Source organism: Brettanomyces bruxellensis, chromosome 6 (genome assembly GCF_011074885.1).
Source record: "Brettanomyces bruxellensis chromosome 6, complete sequence".
Classification (NCBI taxonomy): domain Eukaryota; kingdom Fungi; phylum Ascomycota; class Pichiomycetes; order Pichiales; family Pichiaceae; genus Brettanomyces; species Brettanomyces bruxellensis.
The window spans coordinates 1,082,504-1,098,648 of NC_054687.1; the positions used below are offsets into that span (position 1 = coordinate 1,082,504).

At 48.8% G+C, this 16,145-nt stretch overlaps 3 protein-coding genes across 3 annotated transcripts; 2 read left to right on the forward strand and 1 right to left on the reverse strand.

Moving 5' to 3' along the window:
• Positions 1-852: 852 nt before the first annotated feature.
• BRETT_003904 (uncharacterized protein) lies at positions 853-2,112 on the forward strand (the record flags this gene model as incomplete). Its single annotated transcript, XM_041282405.1, has 2 exons — positions 853-877; positions 1,133-2,112. The coding sequence occupies 2 exons, from the start codon at positions 853-855 to the stop codon at positions 2,110-2,112; spliced, it is 1,005 nt and encodes a 334-aa protein (XP_041136244.1).
• Positions 2,113-2,790: 678 nt separating this feature from the next.
• Positions 2,791-4,107, reverse strand: BRETT_003905 (uncharacterized protein; the record flags this gene model as incomplete). Its single annotated transcript, XM_041282406.1, has 1 exon — positions 2,791-4,107. One exon carries the CDS (start codon positions 4,105-4,107, stop codon positions 2,791-2,793), a length of 1,317 nt encoding a protein of 438 aa, XP_041136245.1.
• Positions 4,108-6,476: 2,369 nt separating this feature from the next.
• Positions 6,477-16,025, forward strand: BRETT_003906 (uncharacterized protein; the record flags this gene model as incomplete). The annotated part of the gene is made up of 1 exon (XM_041282407.1): positions 6,477-16,025. The coding sequence occupies one exon, from the start codon at positions 6,477-6,479 to the stop codon at positions 16,023-16,025; it is 9,549 nt and encodes a 3,182-aa protein (XP_041136246.1).
• Positions 16,026-16,145: the final 120 nt, after the last annotated feature.

Consider the following 16,145-nt stretch of genomic DNA (forward strand, 5'->3'; position numbering starts at 1 on the left):
ATCAAAAAAAAAATAACAATAATAACGGAAAAAATAGTAATAAAACGAAAATAAAGAAAATAGAGGACGGAAAACGAGAAACGAAAAATAGGACGAAAAAAGGGCATCTATCTGTCCAGCATAAAAAAAAGCAGACAGCATAGAGGCAGAAATACGCACTAAAATCCGGTGAGGATTATTCAACTTTATTTTTGTTTGCTGAAAAGTAAAGGTGAGAAAACTATCGAGAGAACGACAAGAGAACGACAAGAGAGAACTGCGAGCCGGAGCTGGCGCGAAAAAGTATCGGGTGAAAAATTATTGAACTCATTCAAAAACCAGAAAGGAGAACAAATCAGCTCCGTGTACTCTACCGTCCCTTTGCGGACAGTTATGCATGTCGTGGCTCCAAGTCAAGATCAGGAGACCCCACCCGGCCCACGGGAATGGCTACCGGGAGGCCAGCCGTGCGGGAGGGGCAGCCTAAGGGCGGGCATCTCGCCAGTGTGCCCGTTTGTACGGCCTAAAACTCCGCCGACGCGCCGCACGGCATTACCTGTGCCCGAAGCGGCAAGTGGGATGGGTTTCAATCCTGGAACAAAAGTGTTGGCACAAGGGGGGAAAAAAGACAAGAAAGAAAATAAAAAGAGGGGCAACGTCACGACACACCCGTGCACCTTTAAAATCAACACCCGTGCACTTGAATGCCTAGCATCACCCGCTTTTTGGTCTCATTCGCAATCTCTAATTTGTGCACGAGAATATCTTGCAAGGTCTCCACATTTAAACGCATAAACGAGTAATTCTGTTGTTATCAGTTCGAATCTTATCAGAGCATCCCACTGCTACCGAATTATTACACGTGTCAGGAATATGTCGAGTCAATCTGGAATTGAAGGTACGCATTTTTCGATCAACATCCGGTGAAAGTTGAAGATGCTAATTGTGAATTCATTTATTTCGAACTTTACCGTTTGGCGCTAAATTGCCAATTTTATGACTACTCAAGGAGCACAATTGTGCCCCAATTACATACTGATTGTCATTTGTCGCTTTCACCATATGCCATAGAGCAAACAAGCCGGTAAACTGACCGTTGCTTGTTTTTTGCACATACCATCATGATACGGACTACTAACAAACAATCTATTAGCCAATCAGAACCTTTTGAGGGATTTCCAGTCCTTTGTTGCCTCACAGAAGAAAGTCCTCATCGTGAAGATTCAAAACGAGGCCCTAGAGGTGGATTCCACGCTGGATGGTGGCGACGCGTCGATCGACGTGTGGCTGCAGTCGCTTCGCAGCACCCTTTCGGAACATGCACCAGCTTACGTTGTGATAAGAAATAATAACGGTAAGACGTTCACGTTTATTTCGTACGTTCCATCGGAGGCGAAAGTCCACGATAAGATGGTCTACGCATCAACAAATGGGGCAATTGCACGTGATCTTGGTGCCGATCATTTTTCAAGTAGTGTTTTTGTTGATTCGAAAGAGGACCTGACTTCACAGTGGTGGGAAAGTGTGCAGGGCGAAAAAAAGGGCTCTGATTCCAATATTCATGCTGAGGAAGATCCAGAGAAACAAGATGATGAGATTTGGCTGCAGGCTGGAAGTTCGAGCCGGCGAAAATCATTGGTTCAGGACCAACGAAAGGAATTGGGCTTTAAAATGGACCCTTCGTTGGAGAAAGTGGTGTACGGGTGTGCTGGCCATTCCGGGGACGTGGATGTAGTTTACACGATTGTCATAAAGGGTGAGGAGCTACAATTGGATGCAAAGCACACTTTGGAAAATCTCAAGACGGATTTGGTTGGTGCTTTGCCGACGGAGAATCCATCCTACAATATTGTGAGCAGTGCAAAAGGTGAATTTTTCATTTATTGCTGTCCAAGTGGGTCCAAAGTCCGTGATCGTATGAAGTATGCTGCAAGTAGGCTAGCATTCACAAAGGACTTGAAAAATCACGGGTACAACTTCAAGCAGACGGTAGAAGTTGGTGATCCTGCCGAGTTGGACGTGAGTTCTCTTTTGGAAACTGCAAGCGAGCAAAAGAAGGATACTGCAAAGGCATCACAATTTCTAGGTGGTAAGATGCGTTTTTCGAAGCCTCGGGGACCCAGAAGGCGGTAGTGCAGAAATGAGCATGGTATAGAGGAGCTTGATACTTTAGTAACTTCAGTGATGGTTTATCAATTTTGCACTACTTTATCAACTTTACATTTCTTTATCAACTTTATATTACTTTAGAAACTTCAGCATTACTTTAACTATTGCAACAATACTTTCACAGCTTGAGCAACATTTCAACAATAACTGAGGTTGCTGTGCAGACCAGATTGGATTTATGTATCAGAATAAGTGGACAATTGGAATCAGAGTAGATGCTACGTAGTCAGGTGTAATTATATAATACCGGTTGAATTTTGTTATTATACGGCAAGTACACGGAGTAAACAAAAGCGACAAAACGACCAATAGAAGCCGAATAAGCAGACTGGACGAACAAGGAGCGCAGAATAAAAAAGAGATGAGGAAAGAGGGAGGAAAGTGAGGTGATAACAACGATAAATGAAGGTGAGATCAAAGTGAAGTAATAAGGATCATAATGTAAACAAAGAAAAAGGGAATGAAAGTAATCAGTAAGTGTAAGCACATAGAATACACACGATGTAATTAAAGCAGCATATAGGCGAGACTGGGCTCTGGATCGAGGTATAAGGCATGAAAGATGACGCGGCGAATCGGAAGAAGCAGCTATCTGCTACCCCAAATGAATACTACTATAGATAGCAGGGGAAAAGGTATGTGTCATATCTTTCGAGCAGACTTTGAGCTGTTTCTAGAATGTTTTCTGCCAGATGAGGACCCGTTCCGCGCCCTTTTGGCCCTTTTATTCGAATATGAGGCCTTCAGCGAGTTCATATCGGCAAATATGATCTGAAACTTGCCCGTTCCAGTATTTCCGGAACCTGGAGCACGCCTTTTATGTCCAGAACGTTGTCCCGAAGAGGAAGAAAATGTTGCCATCATTGGAAGACCCGAGGAACTACTTGAAATTGCAGTTTTGGCCCGGTGAAGAGTCTTAGGAGCGCCACGACCCTCAAAAAGCCCCATTGCAGGCTCAATTGCAGAGTTGGAGTGCACTAGCCGGCAAGGAGGATTCGACAAATGTGATTTTGTCGCTGGTGTAGGGGAGTTGTCCACCCCGTCTGGCTTGGGACCCTCGCACTTTTTCACAGTTGACGTTAGCAATATTGTTGATGGCGAAGAGTCGATAATTCCGGCCTGCCGGGTTCGAGACGGCGTTCTGAGCTGCGCCTTGAGTGGAGTACTGTATAAGGAGAGTTGGGGTTGTATTTGCTGGAGTTGAGGTTGCAATTGTTGAATTTGCGGCTGTAGAGGTTGTATTTGTGATTGTAGAGGTTGTATTTGCGACTGTAAAGGTTGTATTTGTGGCTGTGACTGCTGCATTTGCGGTTGTGACTGCTGTGTTCGCGACCGAGGCTGTGTTTGCTGTATTTGCGAGGTTTTAGCACCGTTCAACTTTGCCAGTTTCGCCGACATCGGGGTCTTAAACAGCCGATAAGTCTTGCACCCATCGGGAGTCGACAGCATACCCATGACCATGGGATCATTCTCCTTGTCGTTTTCGTCGAGTGCAGACTTTATTTCCGGGTCGATCGACGCGTAAGCCATCTCATCTGCCCGAGAAAGCGTTCCAGGGGTGTCAAACAAATAATCAGACACCCGGAACGACTTGTCGGCTAGCGGAGTCCGAAAAGATGACGTCCAAGGCGGTGACGGTGTCATGTGCGACGAGAATGGAGTCTCGTCGACAAATTTCGAAGTGCTATGTCGAAATTTGCGATGTTGCGTCGGGCTGGCCCGGTACGAAGCCATACTGGGCCCATGGGGCTGACCCTGACCCGGCATCTGCACCCCGGCCACCGGGGTCTTGCCCAGTGGCGTTTTCCCGGGCGTCTGGGCTGTTGGCTGCGTGCCAAATATCTTATCTATGTATGGAGTCCAGCCCGTTTCTGCGACATTCTGGTCATCGAACAGCCGCTCAATGTCACGTGACGGCGACGATCCCAGTAGGAACGCCCTGTCCTTCGACGGCGACATCCGGTTTTGTTGCCTTTTGTGTATTTTTTTGTTGTTGTAGAGCTGAGTTTAATGGTATTTCGCACACAGGCAGTTGTCGCCGTTTTTCCAACTGTTGGATATGTGCGTTTGACGAGCCTTTGTTCGCAGGGGTTCTGCCGCTGTGGATGTGTTGTCTTTTCTAGTTGTGAAAGTGCTGCTGCTGGTTGTAAGTTTAAAAGTTGGAGATCTGCAAAACGTAAATAAATTTCTTGCAACAGAAGTCCATCGGTCCTTTGTATATGCTGAGTGCAAGTAATGCGATGTTTGCAGTAATATGCTGGCTGTGTAGGAACTGGTGTATGCAGTAATAATCTATGTGATGTAGTACTTCTGTGCGAACCTCTAACACTAACAACTATAGGCTAGAAAAGAAAGTAAGCAAAACTCGTGGACAGAAAAAGAGGGCTGAAAAGGTGAGCAAAAAAAAAGAAAACAAACTAGCTGAAACAGCAAGGAACAAGATGGATAATATAGCAGTAACCGGGAGAATAATGAAAATCAACCCGATGCTGATAATGATAATGACTGCGGTACCAATGCTAGTAGCAAACAAACAATATAAACAAACATGGAAGAGAAAAAAGTTCGCACCGCACTTCAACTTGAATTTTATTCATTCTGTTATTTATTCTCTTTTCTTTATTTATTTATTTTTATCTCGATCGCACACAATCCCTGCCCAAGTCCAGTCCAGGTCCAAAAGCCCGCGCGACCCACCTTGCCCAACACTGCTTGCAATAAATTTTTTTCCCTCTTTTTTTCTTCCTTTTCTTCCTTTCCTTATTCCACCTTCCCACTGGACCACCGCGATCAGCAAAGTTGCTTGTTTATTTGTTTATGTTTCAGGACCGCGTCTTTTATATTTTTTGTCCACTAAATGCCACCTTTTATGCATTGTCTGTCCGCATAAAAAATATTTCTTCACCGAAACAACCGCACTATCAAGTCTGCTTAATTAAGCTTCACTATGATTCGTAATCTGCTTTCTCCCAGATACTCAATCACGATATCTCAGATTCATCCTTCTTCAGTTAATTCCGAAATGTGGTCACCCTGTTTTTTTTCTAGATACAGTTCTATATCATCCTTCACTCCGCATTAATTTCCATCAATCCACCATATCCGACCCCTTGTAAAATAACCTATACACCACACATAAATACTCACAAATACGTACATACATACACATACACATAAATACACATAACTACACATACATACATTTACATGTTGTCCATAATCTGTCTCCTAACCGGTCTCAATTTGCCCCTTTCAAATATTCCACTTGAGCCTGTCTGCATCGTCCAATCGTCCCCCCTCGTCTAATCGTCTCTTCCCGTCTAATCGTCCATTTCCATTCGTATCTTTTTCCTATACCATCCGTACACCAGTGAATCGGGGCAAATGCATTCTGTACATTCCGTTCAGTAATCGCACATGGTAATAACATTATTTGAATTCCCGCACATTTCCCCTGAAATCTATACGTGCGCTCGTTCGCTGTTTACGAATTTGCCCTCTGAGTGGTAAAATGCCCTATTTTCAAACCTTTCGTGTACCCATTGATAATACAACGCATTAATACAATGCATTATTTGTCGGCATCGCTCTGTCTTACTGCATCGAACCCATGTTTTAATGCAGCAAAACTCGTAACCCTCTCTTTTTTTCTGTTTATCTTGTGTTTTCGGACTTGCGATCCTGATTAAATTTCTCTAATCCGACATTTTTTTTTCGGATGTAATGTGTCAACAGAGAATTTTAGGTTTTTTCTCGCGCGGAGATATCCTTAGCGGCTACCATGCGAGGCATTGGACAAATTGCGCCGTGGAAAGTCCCCGGTGCAAATTTTCCGCCCCGTGGGCTTAGCTGCACAATGCCAGGAGAGCCGTGTGGCTCAGGTATGAACCGTTTTCGCTCATCCCAAAACCGTAAAACCGTTTTTTCCCCTTCGCTCGAAACAGCCATTCTCCAACCTCCCATCATAAATTTATCTAATTTCATTTTTTTCCCCTACCCTTTTTTTTATCGTGATTTCCACCCGCACATTCCTGTAAAGCGCATCTACATTCATTCCCGTCACTTTGCAAGCAGATAGTTGTCCAATAACGCCTTAGTACATACACATATACTTCAGATAGGTGCCTAATCAACCTGTCAATAACCTGATTGATACTTTTTACAGGTTAAGGGGTGAACGCACAAAAAAATTGCAAGAAAAAGCAAAAAAAATCAGCCTTTAATCGAGCACTTTACAAATTTGAAGGAGAATATTACAGCCAAGAGCAATTTCTTTTTAGATTTCCAAGGTACAAAAAGGCAGTTTCTAAGCTAGATAAGCAAGGAAAATGCCTGGCGAGTCCAATAAAGTGGATACCTTGAGCTCTTTGCTGAAGAAAAAGAGCCAAAGTCTGTCTTCCAAAGATCTCAGAAGAAGAGCAAGCAGATCTACGAATGATACTGGGACAGGGGTAAGCTTTATAAGAAGGGCATCGGGTGAAAATCGGACGTCTAGAGAGCAGGAGAGGGTGGTGCAGGGAGATAATTTGCACCTCAAAAATGCACATAACTCTCATCATCATCATCGCCGTGCTCATAATCTAATTTACAAGGCCAGGCAGCGATACCACCAGGCAGAGCATGCTAAGAGGAAGCCGGAGTCGGTTGAAATGGCAGTAACATCGTCTTCGTCTTCTGTTTCGGTGCAGACCGAGGGCAGTAGTGCCAGTAATGGGGATAATGGAAATGTTAACGTGAGTAATGTCAACAGCAGCAGTGCAGACTCGAGCAACGACGTTTCCAGCACTGTTAATTCCAACAACGCCAACTTTGGCAGTCCTGGTTCCGGTAATACTGTTTCCAGCAACGCTTCTTCCATCAACGTGAATATCGGTAGTGCTAATTTCAGCAATGCTGTTTCTGGCAACGCCAACATCAGCATCGCCACTCCTGCAAACACAAACAGCAGCGTCGGTGGAACTAACAGCGAGGCGAGTGTTGCTGCGGCAGGAACTTTTGTGGGAGCACTCTGTTCGAGAATCGAGAGATCTCTTCCATTGAGGTCCGGGATGAGTTTGGCGCAACTAGAAGTGGATCCGTCATTCACAGAAGCCAGGCGGCACCTCATCTCGATTTCCTCGCAGGGATTTCTAGACATGACGCTTCGTGAGTTGTACAAGATGGTGGAGAGGATTCTGAAAGCTGGAGGGTCTGACTTGGGCTCCAGCAGCAGGAGTTTTGACCAATTATCGTACTCGAGCTCGGCAGACACGTCCTCGAGTGCTAGTGTTCATGCTTCAGGACCTGTGACGCGTTTGGGTGCCAATATACCGTTTAAATCGCCTGTTCCAGGCTTCCCAGTGCCTGTTTTAAGGTCTCTGGATGTGGTTCTTGGTCTCATATGCTCACTAATGGTTGTCTCGTGGGATACGGCAGTTACCCAGGTTGCAGCAAACGCCAAAATTTACCGTGATTACGGCATCCAGGGCTTCCCATCCCAGGTCAACTGTGCCATTTACTTCACCACCAGCCCGAAGAAACTCGATGTTGATGTTGCAAACGCTCTTTTGTCCCTAATTCCGGGTCTCCGAAGCGAGTATGACATCATCCAAAGCCTTCGGGGCATCACCGAATCGCCAACTACAGAATCGATTGTGAGTTCTTTGGAGAGACACCAGGTCCGACGGTCTGCCACCCGGCCAACGGCCCAAAGGTCGGAGGCAGACATCCTCGTCGCGTCGATCGACCTGAACGTGTCGAAAATATGCGGCTACCTGTCCGCGTCGAATCCCGCCGAGACGTACGAGTATCTCCGGCTGAAATTCACAAACATCAACATCGAAAGTCTCTATCTTCCGTCGGTTGACGTCGTCGGCCTCCTCCACCTCGATAAGGAGAGCTTTATTGCGTATTTGAAGATGATTTCCGGTGTATTGAAGGTTTCGCGGCGGCAGTCGCAGACGGCACTTCTTCTTTCGTACTTTGCCGATAGCATATTGCAGTGGGCAGTATACCGGACGGAGGACTTCTTGCAGACGCAGAAAGACCCCAAGGTTGTCCGAATCGTCGGCCCGCTTTTTGACTCACTTCACAAGTCAATGGACTTCAAGTTTTACCACCGGGCCTCGTTCAAGGTTCTTTCCATATTGCTGTTATTTCTCCCCGATCGGGTCAAGGCAGCAGCTGCAAAAGATGGTGCCGTGCAGAAATCCTCTTTTTCCATCAAGAGGCCGGCGCTTTTCAAGTCTGTTGACCCGAAGCAGATGTTCATGATGAATTTCCGCAAAGTTCTTCGTGAGAGCCCGGCTTCGGCACCTTCGTTGACCCGGTTTATCGGCATAGGATGTGTGATTTCGCTCTATGACAAGGATAATGCCATTGCCGTGTTTGCGAGAACGATTTTCGATAGTGTCAATCGTGACATTTCTCGTCTTTCAGCTGGAACTTTGGACGTCAGCGAGTACTTGGTTCCTCCAGACCTTGTGCAGAATCTTGAAAGGGACAGTTTCGCGATCTCCATGGTGCTAAAGCCGGAGGAGACCACCGAACGTATCAAAGATGCCTGTGGCAAGTCACCAAGAGACTTGGAGCAGCTTCTGGCCATAACAGAGGGCCTAAGGCTTCTTGCGCAGATTCCATCGGTGCTGAACGTGCTTTTCCGCCGGTATGATGACCTGGCCCCCTTCTTAGTTGCAACACTTCGGCAGGTGTGTGTTGAAATTGCAGATGAAGAGTACAGCAGCAAGAGTTCCGTTAAGCCGGGCATGGCCGCCTCGTTTAAAAGCAGTGCAAGCGAGATTGAGTCGGCCGTTGATAATGACAGCGATACTGAGAATGTGAGCCAGAGCAACGTGAGAGACGATGAGATACAAAGTGCAACGAGTTTGAACGACGTGAGCTCAAGCGACAACGACCAAAATGAGGAGAACTCGAGCTCTTCGGAGTTGTTGAACTTGGAGGAGGCTTTGCGGTCGAAGTTGAGCCACAAATCATTGTTGGACGAGCCGATTTCCGGGGCGAGATCAGTGTCTTTCGGCAAAATGAGGCGGAAGCGCCGTACAGGCAGCACAGCCAGCTTGAAAGAGCAGCCTGTGAGCAAGTACAAGAAGGCGGAGTTGCGGCACTTGATCGTGTCGAACTTGTTAGATTTGTTCAAGATATGCCCCTTCTTGGTGTATTCATTCTTGAAAGGTCCAGTAGTCGATTCGGCACTCGATTATGTGGAGATCGACCGCAAGTTGTCGCCGATTTTGAAGCCGGTCGTTGATCTTTTGGTGGTGGCGAAGTCAGATGACAAGCTTGTGCGCAAAGTGGAGGCGTTCGTGTTGGTTTTCCCCGTTACAATCACCAACAGCTGCCCAAGGGAGGCCGTCGTTGGATATTTGACAAGTGCGATTCTCGTGGATGCAGTTTCGCAAGTCTCGACTGGTTTCCCGATCGAGCAACACGACAGAGGCGATCTTTTAAGGCTGTTGGCCCGACTTATCGTGACAATCCACAAGAGCTACAACGTGGAAGGCCTTGCAACCACAAAATACGACAAAGAGGTCAAACGATATCACGAGAGTGGTGGTTGCCGGAGGCTCATGCGGAGTTACGAGCGGGCACTATTCTTGGGCCTGTTCAGCAACAACGTGTACACGATCCGGGTTTCTCGCAAGTTGCTTTTCTCGTACTTGCAGATCATCTCCAGCAAGTACCACTACGAGTCATGCTTTGAGCGTGCAACCGTGCCGTTTGTCAAGAGCTTGTTGTCAGAAAAGCTCCCGGTGGGCAAGATGGCCATCCGAAAGAAGATTCGCGACAAGCTCTGCCTGCTGAAGGAGCCAACCGACTTGTTGCTTGATGTGTGGAACCTCATGTTCTCGAAACTCGAATCCACGTGCCTGGAGTCCGGTGATGCTGAGAAATGCAACTCTGTCACATGTTCCTCCGGCTGCTACGGCCAGTATGTGGCCTCGTTGGGTGGAATAATCCTCTCTCCAGGGTTCGAAACCGACCCGCGAAGACCGGAAATGCAGCAGAAGCTCACGAGTTTCTTGGATTCCTGTGTTGTGTCGATCTTCAGCAACGATCCAGGCCATCGTGAGCGGTGCAGGGAGGCGTTGTGCGTGTCTGTGCATCCATTCTTATGCGGCAAGCTCTTGCTTCTGCTCGAAAAGCACCTGCCAAGGTTTTATGAGGCACTCGAAATGCACCGCTACGTGTCTTGTGGTCTCTACATCGATGTTGTACGGTCTGTGTGCCAAATCGACGCGTCGGAGCAGCTCTTCTTGTCGACGCCCAGCCTATGGACGATCAACTTTGAGCTTTTGAAGCAGTTAAACTTCGTGTCGAACGACGCCAGCTTCCTCCGCCTCAAACTCAAGTTCTGCAAGCTGCAGGTACTCTTCTTGTCGAAATTCGACGAGCTTGCCATGCATGGCAGCATTCAGAACAAAAACGAGTATGCTAAGTATGCCGCCAAGTACATGGAGGACTCATATCGCAGCTCATCTCTCGCACACGAGAAAAAGGGCCTCTCCACAGTCAATCTTCTCCCATTTGAGAATGAGAGCAAGGGGGCCGAACTTTCTCCCCGTCAGCTGGAAGAACTCGATGAGTTGCATGCAGACATCAAAGTTGAAGTTTCCGTGATGCTCGAGACCATATTCCGGCGGCTGCCTTTGGACACGCCGGGCCACTCGTCCAAGGACGATCGTCTGGCCGCGACCGTTGTGTTTTCCAACTACTTCAACATGTTTGTGCGGATTTTGGAGGAGATGAACGACGAAAACGAAAAGGGCTCAGGGCCGGGTTCGACCCGCGAACTCACAGATGCTGCACAGCCACAGTCAGCCACTAAGCCGGCACAGCCACAGCCACCCTCTTCACAGCCACAGCATCAGGTTTCCCCAGCATCCATGGCCACCGGCAGAAGACTGAGGGCCATTGTGCGTCACGTGATCCAGGCGCTGGTCAACTTGCTCAGCAGCAACTCCAGCATCGGCTTGAGCTACGCCTTGCCCTTGGGATACCACGAAGATACTCTGATCAGGGTCTCGTTGATAAACGTGTTTGCCAAAATTGTCGGCGATGTTGCCACACACCACAGCAGGCGGCACTCGAACCGCAAAAATCTGTTGCAGCGGCTCACAGCGATGCTGTTCGAGGAAAAAGGACAGTCGTCGTTGTTGCTAGCGTCGATCGACGCTTGCCCGCGGTCGGAGGTCGATTCGTTTGCGAACGCGCTTTTAGAGGTTGCTGCAAGCCGTGGACGTCAGCTCAGCACTCTGTCTGCGATTTTAGAGTCGGAGATCGACGGTGTGGCGGACTCTGTGGAAATCCTGAGAAGTAACACTGTTGCAACGCGGATGGTGGCACTTTATTCGCGGTCAGAGGCTGCAGACTACCTTGTGGATACACTCCACCCGGTTTTGCAGCAATTGTTGGCCGAGGAGGTGACCTTTGAGATCGAGAAAGTTGACGGACAGACATCCGTGGACCGCGAACGGAATCTCGACCAGTTCCTCAAGTATTTACAACTCACGGTGAACGCAATCACGGAATCGGTCAGCCGGATGCCACACGGCATCAGGGTGATTTCGCGGGCCATTTTCAATGCCACCAAGGCGCAATTCCCGCAGTCCACGTACGTGGCACTTGGTGCATACTTGTTTTTGCGGTTGTACAACCCGTCGATCGTCTCGCCAGACCGCGTCGGTGTCGTCAGCACTGCCGATGCCGTTTTCAAGCGGTCCGTGATCCAGATTGCACGCACTCTTCAGATTATGGTGAATGCAGGCGACCCGTCGGCAAAATTCCCGCTTTTGAGAAATGCTCGCTCTGAGCAGTGTCTGGTCCGAATGTCGTCACGCATTATCCAGTTTATGGATGCGGTGATCGACGTTAGCGACGTGCCGGAGAAGCCGGTGCAGCCGGCGGGAAATGCAGGCCCTACGTTCTTCCACATCTTTTTCTACGATCACTGGATGGCCGTCCGGCGGAAATTCGTCGAATTGTCAGTGGCCGACGGCACCAGGACCACCGTGGGCGATACCTGCGAGAAAATTCGACGCGTCGATGGCGTCCTCGCCGACTTGGGGCTCCCAGACCGGGTGCAGGGATACCAGATTCCTGATGCAATCAAGAATGACCGCTCGGAAAGGGGAATGCAGCTCTATGACTTCATGTCACAGGCAGCATTCAAAGATGTCGGGCATCCATGGCATGGAAAGGGTGCAATGAACGTGCTGGTGACCCGTGACGGATTCCCGTTGATTGTGATTCGCTTGTCGGAATTTATCCGTTATGTGGATGCCGTTGCCAACGCGAAAAGTGCTGCGGGCACCACCAAGCCCGAGCCGAAGGCAATCTCGGCTGATCCGGCGGTAAACGCGGCTGTTTACAGGTTGGTCCGGGCCGCAAGCAAGTACTGGGAGCAGCCTTATTGCTGGTTGATCGACTGTACCGGATTCCAGGACGATCCTCGTTTTGGTGTTGCCTTGAGCATTTACCGGCGGATTGTTCCGGACAAGTATCGTTTCACGTGCAAGCGGACGTACTACTACAATATTCCGTCCGAGTTCTTCGAGCAGATGAAGCAGATGAGGCACCGGATCATCCAGGCGGCCGCTGCTCAGCGAAAAGGCCTTCTCAGCACTTCTTTTGTTCCCGGCCCGCTTACTGAGGTTGCTTTCCTATCTTCGGAGAGCTCTGCCCAGGAAATCCACGATGCTGGGCTCGTGAGCTTCACGAGTGATCTGGCCCACGATGCACGTGTTGTTTTCCACGATGTCTCCCTTTACCAGAAGCAGGCAAAGCGGTTTGTGCCGATGAACATGAAGATCGGCAACCGGTACATGCAGATCATTGCCGGTCAGCCCCAGCGGTTGAAAATCGGCTCCAAGATGCACATGGTGCGGACTGTTGATGTTTATCCCGTCGAGGCCTTGGACCATATTGCTGCTAGCAGCTATGTTGGAGTTTTCAACGAGCTGTCCATCACTGATTCGCGGACTGGCGAGAGACTGACTCTTGCATCTCCAAAGCGCGTCGAGATCATGCGGACTTTGTACTTGAGCCGTGCACGGAGGGGCAGCGAGGGTGAGGAGATGGGAGAGAATGAAAATGAGGATGAGCATGAGAATGAAAATGAGAATGAAAATGAGAATGAAAATGAGGGCATCCACAACTTACGCTCTCACAAGTTGTCCGGGTGCAATGCTGCAGCCACAATCGAGCGGGGCGTCGGCCAGCTGCTGAATATCTCGCTTACCGGAATGTTGGCCTCGTACAGCAATGTTCGGACTGCCTCGTACGCTCTTTTGGGTGCTTTAGTCGAGCTCTTTGGGCTTGATGTGGGCCGCAGAGTGGAGCCGGTCAACGGGGTGACTTTCCCACCCGGTGAGATCCACTACGTGATCCTCGTTTCGCAGCAACTCTCGCACACTAGGCCGGAGTACACTTACTCGGTGTTGTCAGGCTTTTTTGCGGCTCTCGACCGGTCTGATGACTTCAGCAAGCCGTTCATCGTCGCATACATCAGCCCCTGGGTCAAGAATTTGTACTCGCACGTGTTCTGCACCGCCCGAGGCGGTCCTAAGCGTGCTGCTCAGATTGTGAGACGTCTTGTGCGTGCCTCTGCCTCTGGTGCGGGCAGTGCTGCGGACACGCGTTCGAACCCCAGTGCGCCCGATACCAGTGCCGGTGTACCCGGTTCGAACCCTGCTCAGGGCACCTCTCTGGGAAACAGCACTGTGGCCCAGGCCTTTTTGCGTTACGTCTGGCCCCAGCTCTCGTTGGAGGACCAGCTTGTTGTGGCGGTGATTGACGAAATAGTGGCTGCTGCTTTGGACCGCGAGGCCGAAGGTTACAGTCTTCCGGCGGGATATTGGCCTCTTGCTCCTACCATGGAGGTTTGTGGTGTTTTGCTCCGCCGGCTGAGGGAGTTGTCGTATGTTTTCCACCGGGACAGACCGCAGATCGAGCTGCACACGGCCTGGGTTGAGGCCACAGTGTTGGCACGGTTTTTGGCCCGGCTGGTTTTCGACTCTCGTCTTTTTGTCGACTCTTTCCTGGCCGACATCTTCTATGTCGTTACTATCTTCATGGATAGCGGCCCAGGGGAGCTCCGCAGATGCATGCTAACACTGTTGGTACGTGCATTGCACGCCTGTATGGCCATGCCGGAGATTTCGCCTGATCGCCGGGCACATGTCCGTCTTCTCATCGAAAAACTTAACGGTGCCAAGTTCCAGATGCTCTTTGCGGGATCCCAGGCCGGAGATGTTTCTTCGCTGAAGGACCCGCTTCAGAACACACCCGAGAATGTTGTTCACTCGATCGTCTCGCACGCAACAGCAGTTTCCCGGGTCTGTGACATGCTTGTGTCATTTTTGAGCACTTTCTCTTCCAGCGACGACTGCCACCTCCGGCTCATCCAGTGGACCAGTTATGTCACCAACATCGCCTTTGACAACAAGTCCACCTTGCAGCCACAGGGTGTACTTGTGCTAGGAAGTCTTTCTTGCGTCGGGGCTAGCGATATTGTCGCAATTCGTCTTTTGGGAATCGCCTGCCGGGTTCTCACACGCTGCAAAGGGTCTGTGACTTTCTGCCGGGCGCACGCCAACTTGTTGGCCTGCACTTTGCATTCTCTCTCACGGGCAGTGCAGGGAATTTCTCCTGGATCGCCTTTCTTACCCCGTCTATTCTGGCTCACATACACGGTTGTTTTCTTAGACAATGCCGTGTGTTACAAGTATGGCTTGCAGTTGATGTGTAGTGTGATTGAGCGGATGGGTGAGGATGATGGGGAAGAAGAGGAGGAGAAGGAGAAGGAAATCGTGGAAGAAGAAAAGGAGGAAGACAAGGATGATGAAAAGAGGGAAGACCGGGATGATGAAAAGACCGAATTCCAGGATGATAAAAAGACAGAAGTCCAGGATGATGAAAAGACGGAAATCAAGGAAGTTGAAAAGATGGAAGTCAAGGATGATAAAAGGAACGCTGATGATGAAAGGAATGTTGATGATGAAAAGAAAGAAAATATCCCACATAATCCTCCACCAACTATCTCTCTTGCCGAATATCTTGCAAATCATCGTGCCTTCTTCGGAAACCTAATTCCTGACTTCGAGAAATCCATCGGTATCTCCTTCTCCATCCGGAATTTCGACGCTATCATGATCTCCATCTGTGCAAAAGGTCTCTCTGCACCCCTTTGTGCTGCAACCAGTGTTGATACAATGCACGCCTTGCTCAGAAGACGCTACAAGGATAAATGCACAGGCTATGGCGTCTACTTGTTCTACGCCTACGTCTTATCCTCGTCCAATGAGCAATTAATCGAGACACTCAAGGACTGTGGTGTCCCGATTAAAGATGACTACTTCTACCCTACACTAGGCACAAGCAACACCTTGATTCCTCGCCCTGTCGTCTACTGGTACGATATACACAGCCCTAATGTCATTGCATGTTGCTCTGGTGCCTTGCAATACTTCAACAGTGGTCGTGTTGATGAAGTCACTTCTTCAAGAGCCGTTTTGTTCCTCGCCACTTTGCAGAAGGAGAAACCTGAGGAGGTTCTTGCCATGTGGTCGCAACTTTCCTCCGTGTTGAAGACTTTCATTGCTGGCTCATCTACTGCCTACTTGCTCGAGATGTCGCTCGAAATTCTATCCAGTATGATGGAAACACCAGAAGGCCGAAAAGCACTCAAAGGTGATCTCACGTTTTCCGAATCATCCACTTTGGAAAACTTCGGCCTTGGTGGCCTTGCCAATATTGGCTTTACATGCAAGGAATCTGCACATGGCGTTATTACTCCGAAGGTGCTTGCTCATGGTGGTCGCAGCTTAGATTTCGTCTGCACTATGTTGAATAAGCTTCAGGATACTTCTGCTGACGAATGATCCATTCTATTTCAGTTCTCTTTACACAATTTTTATACACTTTTTGTCGATACTATTTTTTACATGTGCATTTTAATACATTATTTGAACTTCAGTTTAATCTTTCATTTTTAATAAATC